The following is a 15,069-nucleotide window of genomic DNA, read 5'->3' as shown; positions in this document are numbered from 1 at the left end:
TGTTGTTTCAAAGAAATGTATTTTTACTTTCTTGTTTCTAAAAAGAAAATTATGTTTACCGTACAACTTTCCTAGGGAGGTTCATAATCACTTCGAATGTTGTTTATTTTAGTTAGAGAATTTATGCAACAAAAATTTTCCAATTATTAATTCAAATAGACATGTTTGATAAACATTTGTTTTGTTTCGTGATACGATTATGGAAATCAGCTTAAGAAAAACAATCACGGTAAATTCATAACCTTACCAAATAAATATAATCAAACATACGCTTTTGACAATATACAGGATGTGCCGTAATTAATGGATAAAACGCAAATAGTAGATACACCACCTAATTATCTAAAACGAATTTGAATGGTTTTCCAAAAATCCCTAGGGTGACCAAGTTATATTTTTTTTCGAATTTTTCAAAATTTTCTATCTTGAATCAGTTTTTTCAATGCTGTAGCTGCTTTTGAAAAATCCGAACCTATGGATTCAAATTAGTTTCAGATAATTAAGTGGTGTATCTACCATTTGCGTTTTATCCATTAATTACAGGACATCCTGTATATTAAATAGTATTGTATGTAATTTTTTGTATGTACTGATACAACTACAAAAAATAAGCCGTCCTCCAATACAACTGACCATATTATGAAGGATTGTGTACAGTAGTGTCTCGGATGGGGAAAAACTGAAAAACTAATGGATTAGAACTATGCTGTAAAAAAAACAGGTAACCTAACCTACCCTTAGGCTGACGAAAATTTTAATAATGTGTCTAAAAAAAGAAGTGAAGTAAAATAAATCTTTATGTCAAGTACCTATAGTATATAAATTCTTATATCAGATAATAATTACACGTAATTTTTTTTACCACGTAGAATTTAATATTAATCCTATCTAGGAATATCTCTAGCGTATTTCTCATTTCTAAATATTCTCTTTCCCAGTAATCTCAATTTGATAGGAAAATTCAAGCAGAATAGAAATACGGAATGATTTTAATTAAAATGACGACTCACTGGTTCAGAACCAAGGATTAAAGCTAGATTCTGCATATTTAATACTGACCCGCTACCTGTTAGTTTTTTTTTTGTCTCTCATTTATTTATTACTTCTTTTTTTTTAATTTTTAAGTATAAAATACAAAACATTATTAAAAAAAAATTATACAAAACATTAGTTTATTGATATACTAGATAGCATATACCTACATATACTACCTAAACAAAGCTTATAATGTCTGCCTGTTCGTCTTGATATTTTTTCGATTCAAATAGAGTATTTGAAAATTTTTATTTTTTTCGTCAATAAAAAGGGGTCAACTTGCCTAGTCGTTTACCAGACCATATTTTTTTTTTTTTAAAGAATATTTGCCATATCTTTTAAATATGACCAATATTCCCATTCCCCTCCTAACTAGTCGGGAAAGACTGTATTAGGAGTGAGTACGACAATAGACCAACAGGCGGGGATTGAACCACCACCCTTCGATGATGAGTCCGACCGCTCTTACCGTTGAGCTATTAAGGCTTAATTTACCTTTTTAAAAATATCACTAAATGACCCAAACTCTTACATTAATGTACTGTAACGCCAGAATGTTTACCAAGACGTATAATTTGAGTCCAATCGAAAGTCAAAGTATTTGTAATTTATAATATGACCTTGATTTACCGACTAGTATCGAGTCCCTACTCGTAAATAAAAAAAAATGTTTGTCAGCTCCGACGCACGAATGGAGTTTACTCTTTCAGATCGACTGTCTAAATAGGTGTATGTTGCCCCGCAGCATACACCTATTTGAAAGGTGCGCAGACTAGGTTACGCAAAAAAAAACGTAAGGCTGTCATTCGTTCAATGAATTTTACTGCCCATATTTTTATCATACCGGGGGCTATATATGAAAAATCAATTCTTATGGAGTAAACTTCAAAAAAAACAAAAATTAAGTCTTTAAAAATTTTTGTTTTATAATAGTCTGAGTTCCGGCGCAATCTAATAACAGTGTATTGTTTCAGGAGCTGGAGGAAATTTTGACTGATGTCACAACCGCTGTCAGCGACGCTATTTGTCAAGAGGGTGAAATAATTACAGACAAGGTACAATGTTCTTTTTTCAAACTAACGACATTTTGCTTGTATACAGATTTCTGATTAAGTAAGAATAGGGTTTTATCATCTTCTCATAAGTTTCTGATAGCTTATTAACAAGTTTATTTGTTATTTGACATAAAGTAAGAAACTGACGAAACTTACGGCTAGACATTTGAAGGTGGTGGAACCGGTCCTAAGAATTTTGCTTTAGCTGACTGAAACCGTCTGCATACACGCTGTGTGATCGAATAAAATATGGTATGGGAATTATACAGCTCAACGAATAGCAAAACTAAAGTGGCAATGGGTGAACCACGGTTTACACAAGCGTCGATGGTCCAAAATCGACGTCCAAGAAAGGCGAACTTGCACCAGAAATTGCTGGTCGAGCTTCCACTAGATGGACTGATATTAAACGTGTCTCGGGAATCCGCTGATAACAAGCCTATGTCCAGCAGTGAACATTTATAGGCTGATGATTACGTTGATAATAATGGATTACTTACTCTCTGTTTTTCAGAGCACGCACCAGCTGCGGCGATACGAGTCGTTGTGCGCTCAGGCGCGTGCTGTGTCGAGCACGGCGGACTTGGCCCACCTTGCGCGCACCCTCCTCAACAACCAGCCACCGATGAGGACGCCCAAGCGAGCCTTCATGCCGCCTTACCCACCCGAGCCTGACGACCCTCCACTGGATGTCGCTGCGGTAATATTTGACTTCATGAAAAACGTCACTATGTTGCGGAAAAAAGAAACTATTTTTTTCTGCCACCCAGAACGTTTAAAGAAAAAACAGGGGCAAAAAGTTCCCCCGCGTTGTACCCGAGCATAAAAGCCTAGCCACAGAAAACATATGCTAGCCTAGACTTCTTACGGAGGAAATGACTCAACACATACACATATAGGTATACTCTTTCAAATCGCGCGCTCATCTATACTAATCTATACTTCTATACTAATATTATAAAGAGGTAAAGTTTGTAAGTTTGTCACATTTTTTAAATGGGGTAATCTTCGGAACTACTGGTCCGATTTCAAAAATTCTTTCACCAGTAGAATGCTACATTATCGGGGAGTGCTAGTATATTTTATATTAGTATAATATATATTTGCCGAGTTAACACAGTTTTTGTCATACAGATCGGACCGAAAATCCTCTTAAGCAGACTTATTCGCATGCGCTGCCTAAACCATTGCGTACAATTGAAATTAATGTATGGAGGCTTTATGTATCTTTAAAATTTCTACAAAAAAGTCCGGGACACCATATATCTATCTTCTATATATTAGCAGATATAGTACCTTATGTGTTTTAAAAATTATAAATTTTATATACTTAGGTTTGCGTCATTATTTATGCTACTTAACTTAAATCCTTATCAAAATAAATTATTTAATAATCACAAGGATATTATGGAGATAAGATTTGCCCTTTATAGTATGTTAATTAGTTAAATAGTTTCGGAGATAATACAAAATTTCTAAAAGACGCAGAAATTCCGCTACATGACGCCCCGCGCTTTCAATTACGTAGTTCCCGTTCCTGTGTGAATATGGGAATCAAACATAGCCTATGACACTCGCAAATAACGTAGCTTTCTATTGGTAAAACAATTTTCCAAATCGGTCCAGTAGATCAAAAGATTATAATTTTAGCATAGAAGTCTCTCTTTTCCTTTGTCATCGCACCACGCTCATAGGGCTGGACCGATTTTGCTAAGGGTAGGGGTAAGGTAGGGAAGGTATAGGGTAGGGTAGGGTACAGGTAGGGTAGGTGTTGTGTAAGGGTAGGGTAGGGTAAAGGTAGGGTAGGGATAGGGTAGGGTAGGGCAGGGTAGGGAAGTGTATCCCTTGGTTAGGGGAAGGGTAGGGGTAGGGCCTACCCCTATCCTAGGGGTAGGGAAAGGGAAGATCACGGGTAGGATAGGGTACGGGTAGGGTAGGGGTAGGACACAGTTAGGGTACGGGTAGGGTAGGAGAGGTAGGAGATCGATACTGAAGCCTATTTTCTTATTATTATTCGTTAAATAGAATGTGAAATAGGGGTTGAAAGTTGACATCGATTTTTACGCGGACAAAGTCGCGGGCGTCTGCTAGTTAAATATAAATTGGTTATGAAACACGGCTAAAACTCACGTGATATTAGGTCGGAGTATGCCCGACTACTTTCGAACCCATACGGGGCCCTTATTCATAAGCTGGTTATTGCATCGCGGCACGATCAGTTTCATAATCAATTAATATGAATAACACTCACGATAGTTTAAATTCATTCCATATAAGTATTTATTTTCTGGTCAGGCTATTATATATTACCCAGTTAGCCCACTACTTCGGTTGTGTAATGTAATTGGCAAGTTCTAAACGGTCTAGACTTTTAGACCAAGACTAAATTTAGCTTGGAGCAATATATCTCCTAAACTTACTTTAGCGCTAATACTTATGTCGTATGTTTTGGTAGACTTGGTAGTTCCAGATACTTGTATTGTTTATTACATGTTTATACTAGATGGCCCGATGATATAATAAGACATTCCCATACAAAGTTCCCAAAAATACCTGAAACAGAAAAAAATATCACAAAGTTAGATAAACTGGCAAGAATAAATCAAAGTTTGTCTGTTTGTAAATGTGTAACAAATGATGCCGATGAATTCACTTGATAAAATTTCCATATAAGTTTATACGCAAGCCCGGAAATTAAAGCAACATTGAATCACGTCGGAGTTTTTACTTTTCATTTGATATTTTTCATACCTTAAAAATTTAATTCAAGTACCTAGCCATGAAAGATTATTATGTCGTAAGTTTCATTGTGTTTTCAAGTGTCATTTGAATATTGTTTAAAGGTACGAGTATGTACTCGTATTATCAAACTATATAAAGATTTTGTGCGTAGTGTGTCAGTTTGTTACTCCTTGCCGCCGCAGGTACTCAAATGGAACAGAGATAGATCATACTCCGGACAGACTAGGTTAAAGTTTATTATTACTAGGAATTAATAAAGAACTGATTTTCACTTTGACGATGTCGTAGACATCATCTAGTTACATATTAATCTCAGTAGTTCAATGCTTAATGAGTTGGCTCAAATTCAAAAGGTAGAAGGTTTGTTTCTCTGCACCTTCTGGACCATGAAACTTATTTAATCAGGAGTTTAGGAGAAGGAGGTGGTTGCCACTTTTCGTTCAGAAAATACAAATAAGTGCAAATGGCTTTATATTGTAGTAAAAATGTCTGTATTGAATTAATTGAACTCAGATATTGATGGAATCAGAAAATATAGGTTTATTTTTAGACGATCGGACGGCAGAGTAAATATTTCTTAGCCCTCAATTATTTTGTTGAAGAGAATCCAATTAAACTTGTAAAAATGTTGGATTTGCTTTCCAATATCATTGTATTGATATTTCTAGGGTTCCTTCGCAAAGCAATAAATTCTTATATTAGATATATTGATATCTAACAGTTTTCAAAAGTCAGAATCAGAACACTAAAAGAAACTTGCCGGACAATATCGTATGACCAGTGGCGAAGCTAGGTAACTAAGCGCCCTGGTGCAAATAAAAAAATGGGGCCCCCAAACTGGTTAGGTTTTATCAAGTAAATATACAAAACTTATTTTAAATATGCTTACTTGCTTTATTATCAGCTCTTTTTCGTACACTGCAAGGCAGGTAATAAAAATATTACACAGTAACGACTAACGACATAAATTACAATTAATACTTATGGGTTATTAGGTATGGGACAACAAAACGAAATATAACAGGTTAAAGGGTTTATATTAGTTGTCATTATTAAAGTAGGGTTGAAACAGGTCATATTTATTTAAAAAACTAACGAACGCCCGCGACTTCGTCCGCCTTTAAACCTCTTTAATCCAGCCCTATTGCAAAATCCGTTCTTAGTGGATACCTACTATAAACTACCTCCCTACCTAACTTCAGCGCTGCAAATTACATCAAGTGGTTTTCAAGATTTCGTGATGAATGTCCTTTCGCATTTATATATTAAGATGCATCGATATAAATCATTAGATAGGCCCCTCCATACTAAAGAACGCATAATTTGATGTCATTACCCAAAGACGTGCACGCACGTGGTGTGAGTGGACTTGAAAAAATATAACTGTTTTTTTGTATTTTAATCCCTTAATTATGCCTTCGTGTTCATTTTGGAAGTGTAAAAACACAAGCCGCAACATGAATAAAGAGAAATGTGTTACAAGTGATGACGTACTCAATGTGCGAAACCAATGACAATTCCGCGACGCTTTGAGGTCCATCTAACGATCTACGATCGATGTTAAGATGGGAGACATTTTCAGTTCGATCGAGATTTTCTTCCTCCTGCCTCCTGAGCTTGAGAACCCCGGGGCACTGCACAGCCTAACCCCTGGTTAGCTACGCCACTGCGTGTGACCGGGGGCTTAGTTGTTTACGAGTACAATGGCTGCATTTTCTCTCAACATAATATTTGACACAAACTAAACATACGCAACTAAGTAGTTTCAGTATAAACCCGCTTAGATTCTTCATCTGACGTTTCCCACAGTGACCGCTGCAGTATTTCCTTTGAATGTATATCCTACATATGGATTTTCATCCTCCTCCTAACAAGTTAGCCCGCTTCCATCTTAGATTGCATCATCACTTACCATCAGGTGGGATTGTAGTCAAGGACTAACTTGTAAAAAATAATTAAAGGATGTTTGTTACTCAATAACGCCTACTATTGAAGCGATTTGGCTGAAATTTGGAATGGAAATAGATTTTACTCTGGATTAACACATAGGCTTTTTACTTTAACTTCTTATCCCGAAAAAATCCATGGTTTCCCAAGATTTGCGAAAACTGATGATTTTGATGATATGAATGTTTGTTACTCTTTCACGTCTCAACTAGAAAGAAAGAAAGAAAAGAAAGAAAGAAAATAAATTTATTCAAATTTAAAAGTTACAAACAGTATCCTTAACTAAAAACAGCATGTCTGTCTGTAACCCTTAAAAAAGAAAGGGTGTACAGCTCAGCATATGCCGTGTACTATATTTTTGTATTTTATACTATATTTTTGTATTTTTGTATTTTAACTACTGAATCGAATTAGCTGAAATTTGGTATTAAGATATATTATAGCCTGGATTAACACATAGACTACTTTTTATCCCGGAAAAATCCATAGTCCCCGAGGGATTTGTGAAAAACTAAGTTCCACGCGGACGAAGTCGCGAGCGTCCGCTAGTTTTATCAAATCCAATTTACCGAAATACGTGCGGATAACATAATTTACGGTGTATTTATACAATAACCTCTCCTATTGTGCGAATTTATCGCATCGGAATTGAGTTATCGTTGTTATATTGTTAAAATTTCGCAGAACAAGCATGATTCGCCCCTTATTCTCTTTGCCGTACTTTGTTAACCGGGTTTGCTCTATTAAGCTGAGGAACAAGAATTCTTTTTTAGCTGTAACGATAAATTGATTCACAATAATTAAATATCTCTTTCCACCATTTACCTACAGCTACTGATGAAGTGACGTTATAAGACGTGTTATAAGAAAGTCTTGAACAGCTAATATATATTTTAAAGCTAGAAATAGATTATCAGAAATTATTTCTTTCTTTTTCTTTATCAAAAAAGCAGATGTCTTTAGATTCAGATTCAGCTTATCTGATCTTCATCGTACATAGTTAAAATCAGCTTTCGAACTAAGCCGCGTCATTAGTGGTCCTCAAATAGATACCTACGGAGATACATTACACCTAATTTTTAGATTTGTTTGATTCTTTCAGTGTTAGATAGCCCATTTATCGAGGAAGGCTATAGGCTATATATTATCCCCGTATTCTTACGGGAACGGGAACCACGCGGGTGAAACCGCGCGTTGTCAGCTAGTCATACGAATGGGTAAAGGTAGTAAAATGTTACTCTGTAAATTCACAGGTTATCTTTCAATGCTGAATTTAATGAAAGTTACTCGTATATTTGCTCAAACCGCATTGTTCCTGGCTACTATGCCTCGCAAGTAATTCAGGTCAAGCATATCTCTGGTTCTAGTCGAGCAGTTCAAATTATTATTATCAGTAGATAGTTTTTACACAAGGGAATAAAATGTCGAGTACGAGTTATTTAACCGAAAGGAGATGGTCCAAAATTTTATGGAGCCCAGGATCAGTCATTGTTGTGTCAGTGATTTGACGTTTGCTGTCAATAGTCATTTCATAGTTGCTCTATAGGTGCCATCTTGATATAACTCAAAAACTTGAGTTTTTATTTTATTTATTTCTTTTTATTAAGTTAGATTAATTCACTTTAATAAATTGTAATAAAATCCTTGTATTTTTAATTTTTAATGATACGGGGTACAAGAATAGACGTGATATGGATCATCTCCTTTACCATCTTATACTCAATTTTCCACTATGATTGCAAGAAATAATCAGAAAATAAAATGTGGTATGGGTATTTTAACAACAAAAAATTCTGACTGTCAAAATAAGCTACTAATGACAAATACAAAAAAATGTTTCTCTTTGTGTATTCAATTACTGGATTCTCGATTAACAGTAGTGCTAACATGCGACCGAGTGATGAGAAATAGACAATATTTAGTCCAATTGTGGCGAAATTTTCCCAGTCCCATCTTTTTGGTTCCAACGCAATGCTATAGCGGAAATGTATTTCCGGTTGCACCGTCATTGATTTGTGTGTTTCTATTTTTTTATAAGCATCTATTTTAACGGCCTTCGTGGCGCAGTGGCATGCGCGGTGGACTTACAGGAGGTCCTGGGTTCGATACCCGGCTGGGCTGATTGAGGTTTTCTTAATTGGTCCAAGTCTGGCTGGTGGGAGTACGTCCGTGGCTAGTTACCGATAAAGACGTATCGTCAAACTATTTGGCGTTTCGGTACGTGGTCGTGTAGAAACCGTAAGGAATGCTTTTTTATTCTTTACTAGTTAACCCTTGACTACAATCTCACCTGATGGTAAGTGATGATGCAATCTAAGATGGATACGGATGTGAAATTCCATCCTCCTCTTAAGAAGTTAGCCCGTTTCGATCTTAGATTGCATCATCACTTACCATCAGGTGAGATTGCAGTCAAGTGTTAACTTGTAAAAGAATAAGAAAAAAACTTGGCTGTAATCATACCTGATGGTAAGCGATGATGTAGCATAAGGTGGAAGGCGGTTGCCTAGAAGGTATTCACTTTTGACTTGGTATAGTTACTTGATAAAGTAAGAAAACATTTTCTTTTCACGAGATTATCTCTTTGGTCGCATGCTAGTGGTACAGAATGTGTTACGCCAACAATTACTGCGGTTAATCGCCCCTAACCCTACACAGTACTATCTTCCGCAAATGCCTTGTATATGTCACTATATTTATTGCCTACTCGAATGCGGTTATGGGTATAAATGTTTAATCTCGTAATCTACTCAGCAGTAACAAGGTGAAGCTCATCAACTAAAGTAAGTGCTATTTAGAGTAAAGTTGGCGGGCTGATTACTCGATTTGCACATGGCCTAACTTCGTTATCTCTGCGTCCGAGCCTCGTGTAACGTCTTAACTTTAACTAAAAGCAAATTTACTCACTGTACATAATTAATTTGCATATTCGTCCACATATTGGAATATATTCCCGCTACGTAAAATATGGATAACATGATAACTTGTGTTTGAATATTAACGTGACATGGATTATACATAAGATATCTATTATTATCATTTTTGTTACTAAGTAGAGTAAGTTAACAATTGAAAGTTTTTAGTTTCCGTTCGTTATTTAAAAAAAAAATCTTTTTAACAAAAAAATTTAACCGACTTGAAACAGTGACGTATTAATTAAATTTTTGTATTCTGAGTAATTAAAGCCGTTTCTGAAAAAAACACGGGATAGAACTGTCTTTAAATCATAAAAGTTAATGATCTTTTCAATTATGTGCATTTTAAGAAAATAAATAATCATCACGTGTCTCAAACGGTGAAGGAAAAACATCGTGAGGAAACCTGCATACCTGAAATTTTTCCTAATTCTCTGAGTGTAAATTCTGCCAATCCGCATTGGGCTAGCGTGGTGGCCTATTGGCCTAACCCCTCTCATTATGAGAGGACACTTGTGCTCAACAGTTGAAAATGGGTTGCTGATGATGATTGTTTATATTGTTTAAGTATATATTTACTAGCGGACGCCCGCGACTTCGTCCGCGTGGAATTTAGTTTTCACAAATCCCTCGGGAACCATTAACTTTTCTGGGATAAAAAGTAAGTCTATGTGTTAATCCAGGCTATAATATATCTTAATACCGAATTTCAGCTAATACGGTTCAGTAGTTGAGGCGTGAAAGAGTAACAAACATTCATATCATCAAAATTATCAGTTTTCGCAAATCTCGCGAAACCATGGATTTTTTCGGGATAAAAAGTAGCCTATGTGTTATTCCAGAGTAAAATCTATTCCCATTCCAAATTTCAGCTAAATCGCTTCAGTAGTAGGCGTTATAGAGTAACAAACATCCAAACATACATCCAAACATCCATACAAACTTTCGCGTTTATAATATTAGTAGGAAGTAGGATTGAATAATGATGATAATTAATTATAGGTCAAGTTTAGACCACTCAAACTACTACTACTACTACTACTACTAGTACAACTAAAAATTTCTTTTGAAAATGGTCTTTTTTTTTACCAGGAATGCATGCCACCAGTGCTGCGGGGCGAGATGCTTCTAGACAGGATGGCGGGCGGACAGGCGCGTCTCAACTACGAGCAGCTGAGAAAAGACGCGGTCGATTTAGAACTACAGATTAAACAGTTACAGGTAATAGGTTGTATGTTCAACGATCTTTGCCTTTAACAATAAAAAAAATCCTCAACATTTTTTTAACAGCCAGGGTTCTGGAGGCCTAAGATGCCACGACAATGTCGTGATAAGAAAAAAACATGTTCGTCCAATAACGGCCTTTAACCGAAAATATCACTCTCCCTGTCGTCCCATCGCAACGAATGAGACAGCGATATTTCCGATTCAGTGCTATTGGTCGACAATGTCTCATTTTGTCTTCACGAGATATGGCACTTATCTTAGGCCTACTATAGACCTAACATACGACCAACAACATTATTTTTTTATAAAGAGAAATGACGAAATAGATGGGATTGGGACTACGCCGCTATTGGACTACATTTTGTCTATTTATCTAAACGATATATTATGTCGTTGGTAGCCTACTAGTGTGCTGTCCTCATGAGTAGGTAAGTAAATGTCATTGTATTAATTAAAAAACATCCGGTAGATACGTTAAAATGTACCTAATTTAAAAAAATAATTAAATTAAATATAACCCTTGGCCCCAGGAACAAATTATTTATTAATGACAATACTCCTTAAACTGCATGCCACGCATGTGTGCGAGTGAGTCATTCGAGATAGTACGAAATGTTCCGTGAGTTAAGTGGGAAGTAGTGGGAGACCCGGAGACCTCTCGGTTATCCTCTTATTGGATATTTTGGAATAGGCGCGGAGAATGACTTTAGTGGAGAAGGGAAGTGTTAACTAGTTTTAAAAGACGTCTTTAACCCTACATCCTTCGGTCACAAGTGCGGGACTTCGCTCAAGATTATTATCTGCCACTCGAGGGCTTAGCGGGAATTGTTAGACCTGATAGGTTCCCATTCAATAATCGTGATTTGCCCTTAATATCCGCTTATGATGTCAACCCGTTTACCGACATATGCATACGCCACTCAGCTTCATTATAAACTAAAGATGAGAAATAGCAGAATAGAACGAAGTTACAAAACAGGATTTTCACTTGCAATATTTCGTAGATTTCACAATGGTCCGCATTCCGAGAGTAAAGTTAGAAAGCATAGAAGTTCAATTTATCCACGCTAGGAAACTTTAGCACCGAGCATACTACAGCATTTATAGCAGAACAATCAAAAGTGCTCGACTCAAGTCGAATGTATCTTTCTTTGTCAACAGTTTCCTCCTTAAAAATAGATTGAGGGCTTTTTATAGCCAAAGAAACGTTTAACTATGTAGTATTAATTATTATACCGTTCAATCGACATCCTTTATAATATTATTATTATTTAAGTAGCAGACACCCGCGATTTCGCTTGCATGGAACGATAGAAAAGTTTTTAAATAAGCAACCATGCTTTGATTATATAGACGTATATATAATCAAAGCCACCATGCATTATTTTATTTTGCTCAAAGGGCAGTGTTCATAAATTATCGTCATATTTTAACGAATTTACACGAAATTTTGATAAATTATACCATAACTCTATTTATAATTAGGTAGTCATTGATGAAAACCGCACGAAAATCCGATCATCTGATTATTTTCAATAATTATTATTGTGCTACAACGTATTGCTTCTTGCCAAATTTTATAAATCTACCTATGAGTAGCCATAGGTTTTGATTCCAATCGCGAATGTATGTAACGCTATAACTGTTGATAGATTTAATTTTATCACAGCTCCAAGCATAGAGTTGAATATACCTAGTAATTTCAACTTTATACGTAGGTACCCTCGTAACTAGGTACTTCTTTTTCCCATATACTCTCTACGCGTCCTTGGAAAAACAGTCTTGACGGACAGCCTTAGAAATGAAAATGTGTAGGTATATTTACGAATAATTTAATACTTTCGTCCATTTTAACAGGATGGCCTAGACGCTCTGGCACGAGTGCAAAGCCGCAGTCTTGAAAGCTGTATTTACAGCAAAGCCAATGAAATACAGGTGAGTGAAAATCGACATTAATCTTAAACTAAACTCCGCGCCACGAAACAAGTCTACGAAAAATTGAGCAAGTTACAGATTCTCAAATAATCAAATAATGAAACCGAAACGTGTAGTACCATCTGTTACTAATTCCCAAAAGCTTAAAATTAAACGTCAAATAGAGCCCTCTATGATAAGTTTATGGAATCAAGAGACTATCCCTTTTTGGTACCTTCTTCAGAAACTTGCACCCTGGCGCTATAGTATACATTCTCATAGATAGATGGCAGTACTTACACTCAAGTCAATTACTGTATTTTTTTTTATTTTATTGATTAATATTATTATAAGCTTGACAAATTTAATTTATGAATAAATTATTTTTATTCCTATATAAATTTCATTGATAGTAAATAATTATTTTTGTTTTAAAAGGAGGAAATTTCACTGAAAAAGTACGAATACCGCGCTACGCAGCTTCATCTTGCCGCAGTTAGAGCTCAAGTAAGTTTATATTTTTTAACATACTACCTACCTATATGTATATCCTACCTAACCTAACCTAACCTTACGTTTTATTTTAGAATTATTTAATTTATTTGAATTATACTTAATTTATTATATTTTATGATTCATCAATTTATAAATTTTATTAATAAGTAATTACATTACAAAATAATTAATTAGATACGTACTCTATGTTTTATATTTTATTTCTATACTTCACTTAACAAAATTAAAAAATATAATTGTTTGTTTTTGTTTAGTATTCAAAAAAATTCAAAGGCTTCTGAAATCCCTCTCGAACTTTTTCCAACTTTAGCATAGGTATTTATGAGAAAAGTGAATCATGAAATAAATGAAGTGCAATAGACATCTTCAATGAAACTTCTACCTTACGCTGCATCTACTCACCACCAGCTGAGATCGTGCTCAAGCGAGAGCTTAAAAAAAATATTAAAAAAAAAGTTTGTTTTGAAAAGACGACCTTCAAAGCCGGGAGAAAGACCACATTCTGTTTACACAAACGACACAGTTTCCAGGCAAATTGCGCATGTCACTTAGCTACTTTCTCCCAGACCATGCGGACTATCCAACTTCCAATCAATACATTTCAATCTTTCCCGCTATTTTGTCTCTACATCTTTAACCAACAAAATATTCTTCTCTTTTACTCTAGACTTCTTTAAAAATACCTGTAAGCTTTTCAATAAATTATTAGTGCATCAAAAGAAACTTTTCCATCGCTTTATCAAGGTAAGTGAATAAAAAAATGTCTTAAATCTGCAGTGCGAAATTTGAAAAAAGTTATTGGATTAGTAATAATAAGAATAAATAATAATTATGTTAAAACTTAAGTTTGTTGTTAAAAAAAAGTGAAGTTACAAAAACAATAACTTTCCAAAGTGAAATGTGCCGCATTGCGCACAGCTTCCCACTTATTCAGTCTGGATCTGAGATGAGATCTCGCGGACTGACATAACCTGCGTTTTCGCGTCAGCTGTCTCGCTGTTATCGAATTTTAATAAATACAAGCCCTTGCTTGTTCGCGTTTCAAAAATTTGCAATCACGGATCGCAAAATTAAGTACCGTGTTAAAATGGGGTGGATATCTATGAAGAATCACATGGTAAGTCATACACTAGCTTCATACAAACATTCCTGGATAAACTAAGACTTATCTTCCATTTTATGTTAATATTTATTTTAACATTAGTAATATAGAGATACCTAGTATAAAACAATACCTACCTCCTAATATTTTAATTATGTATATTATGGTTTGTCTAACTACTGGTGGTATTAAATAAGTTATTTTAGTAGGTAGGTAATAATATTTTAAATATGGCATAGGTACTTAATACATACTTATCCTACCAAGGACTCAGTAGGTCATTAAAGTAGTCAACAGGTTTAATAAAAGGTTTGAACAAAAATGAGATAATTGATAAGAAATTCATATTATGAGTTATGTAGCCTATTAGGTAGGTACTTTTGTCGCCTCTCGTGGTAATCAAAAGATAATTTAGTGATTAAGTAAAGTAAGAATTAGGAAGGTAGGTTGGTACTCGTTTTTCTAAAATACTAACCTACCCTTAGATAATATGCTTTATTATCATGATAATTATGCTATGGCCCGAAGGCTATGGCAGATACCATAATAACATAGGTTCATAAATAGGTACGTAGGTATGTTTTTTCCTACCTATCTTTCATTTCAACGTAAAATA

General features: G+C 35.1%; 1 protein-coding gene across 7 annotated transcripts in view; it reads left to right on the top strand.

The window, feature by feature from the left end:
• Window positions 1-15,069, top strand: part of LOC112043704 (uncharacterized) — a 231,573-nt gene that overhangs the window by 157,644 nt on the left and 58,860 nt on the right. For all 7 annotated transcript variants that reach the window (XM_052882476.1, XM_052882475.1, XM_052882477.1 and 4 more), the window contains 5 exons: window positions 2,010-2,090; window positions 2,605-2,790; window positions 10,787-10,915; window positions 12,779-12,856; window positions 13,274-13,342. In XM_052882476.1, the coding sequence (XP_052738436.1) occupies window positions 2,010-2,090; window positions 2,605-2,790; window positions 10,787-10,915; window positions 12,779-12,856; window positions 13,274-13,342 (543 nt within the window). The remainder of the gene's footprint in view (window positions 1-2,009; window positions 2,091-2,604; window positions 2,791-10,786; window positions 10,916-12,778; window positions 12,857-13,273; window positions 13,343-15,069) is intronic.

This window comes from Bicyclus anynana, chromosome 7 (assembly GCF_947172395.1).
Source record: "Bicyclus anynana chromosome 7, ilBicAnyn1.1, whole genome shotgun sequence".
Lineage (NCBI taxonomy): Eukaryota > Metazoa > Arthropoda > Insecta > Lepidoptera > Nymphalidae > Bicyclus > Bicyclus anynana.
The sequence above is the reverse complement of the archived record's forward strand: the minus strand, read 5'-3'. Positions and strand labels throughout refer to the sequence as shown.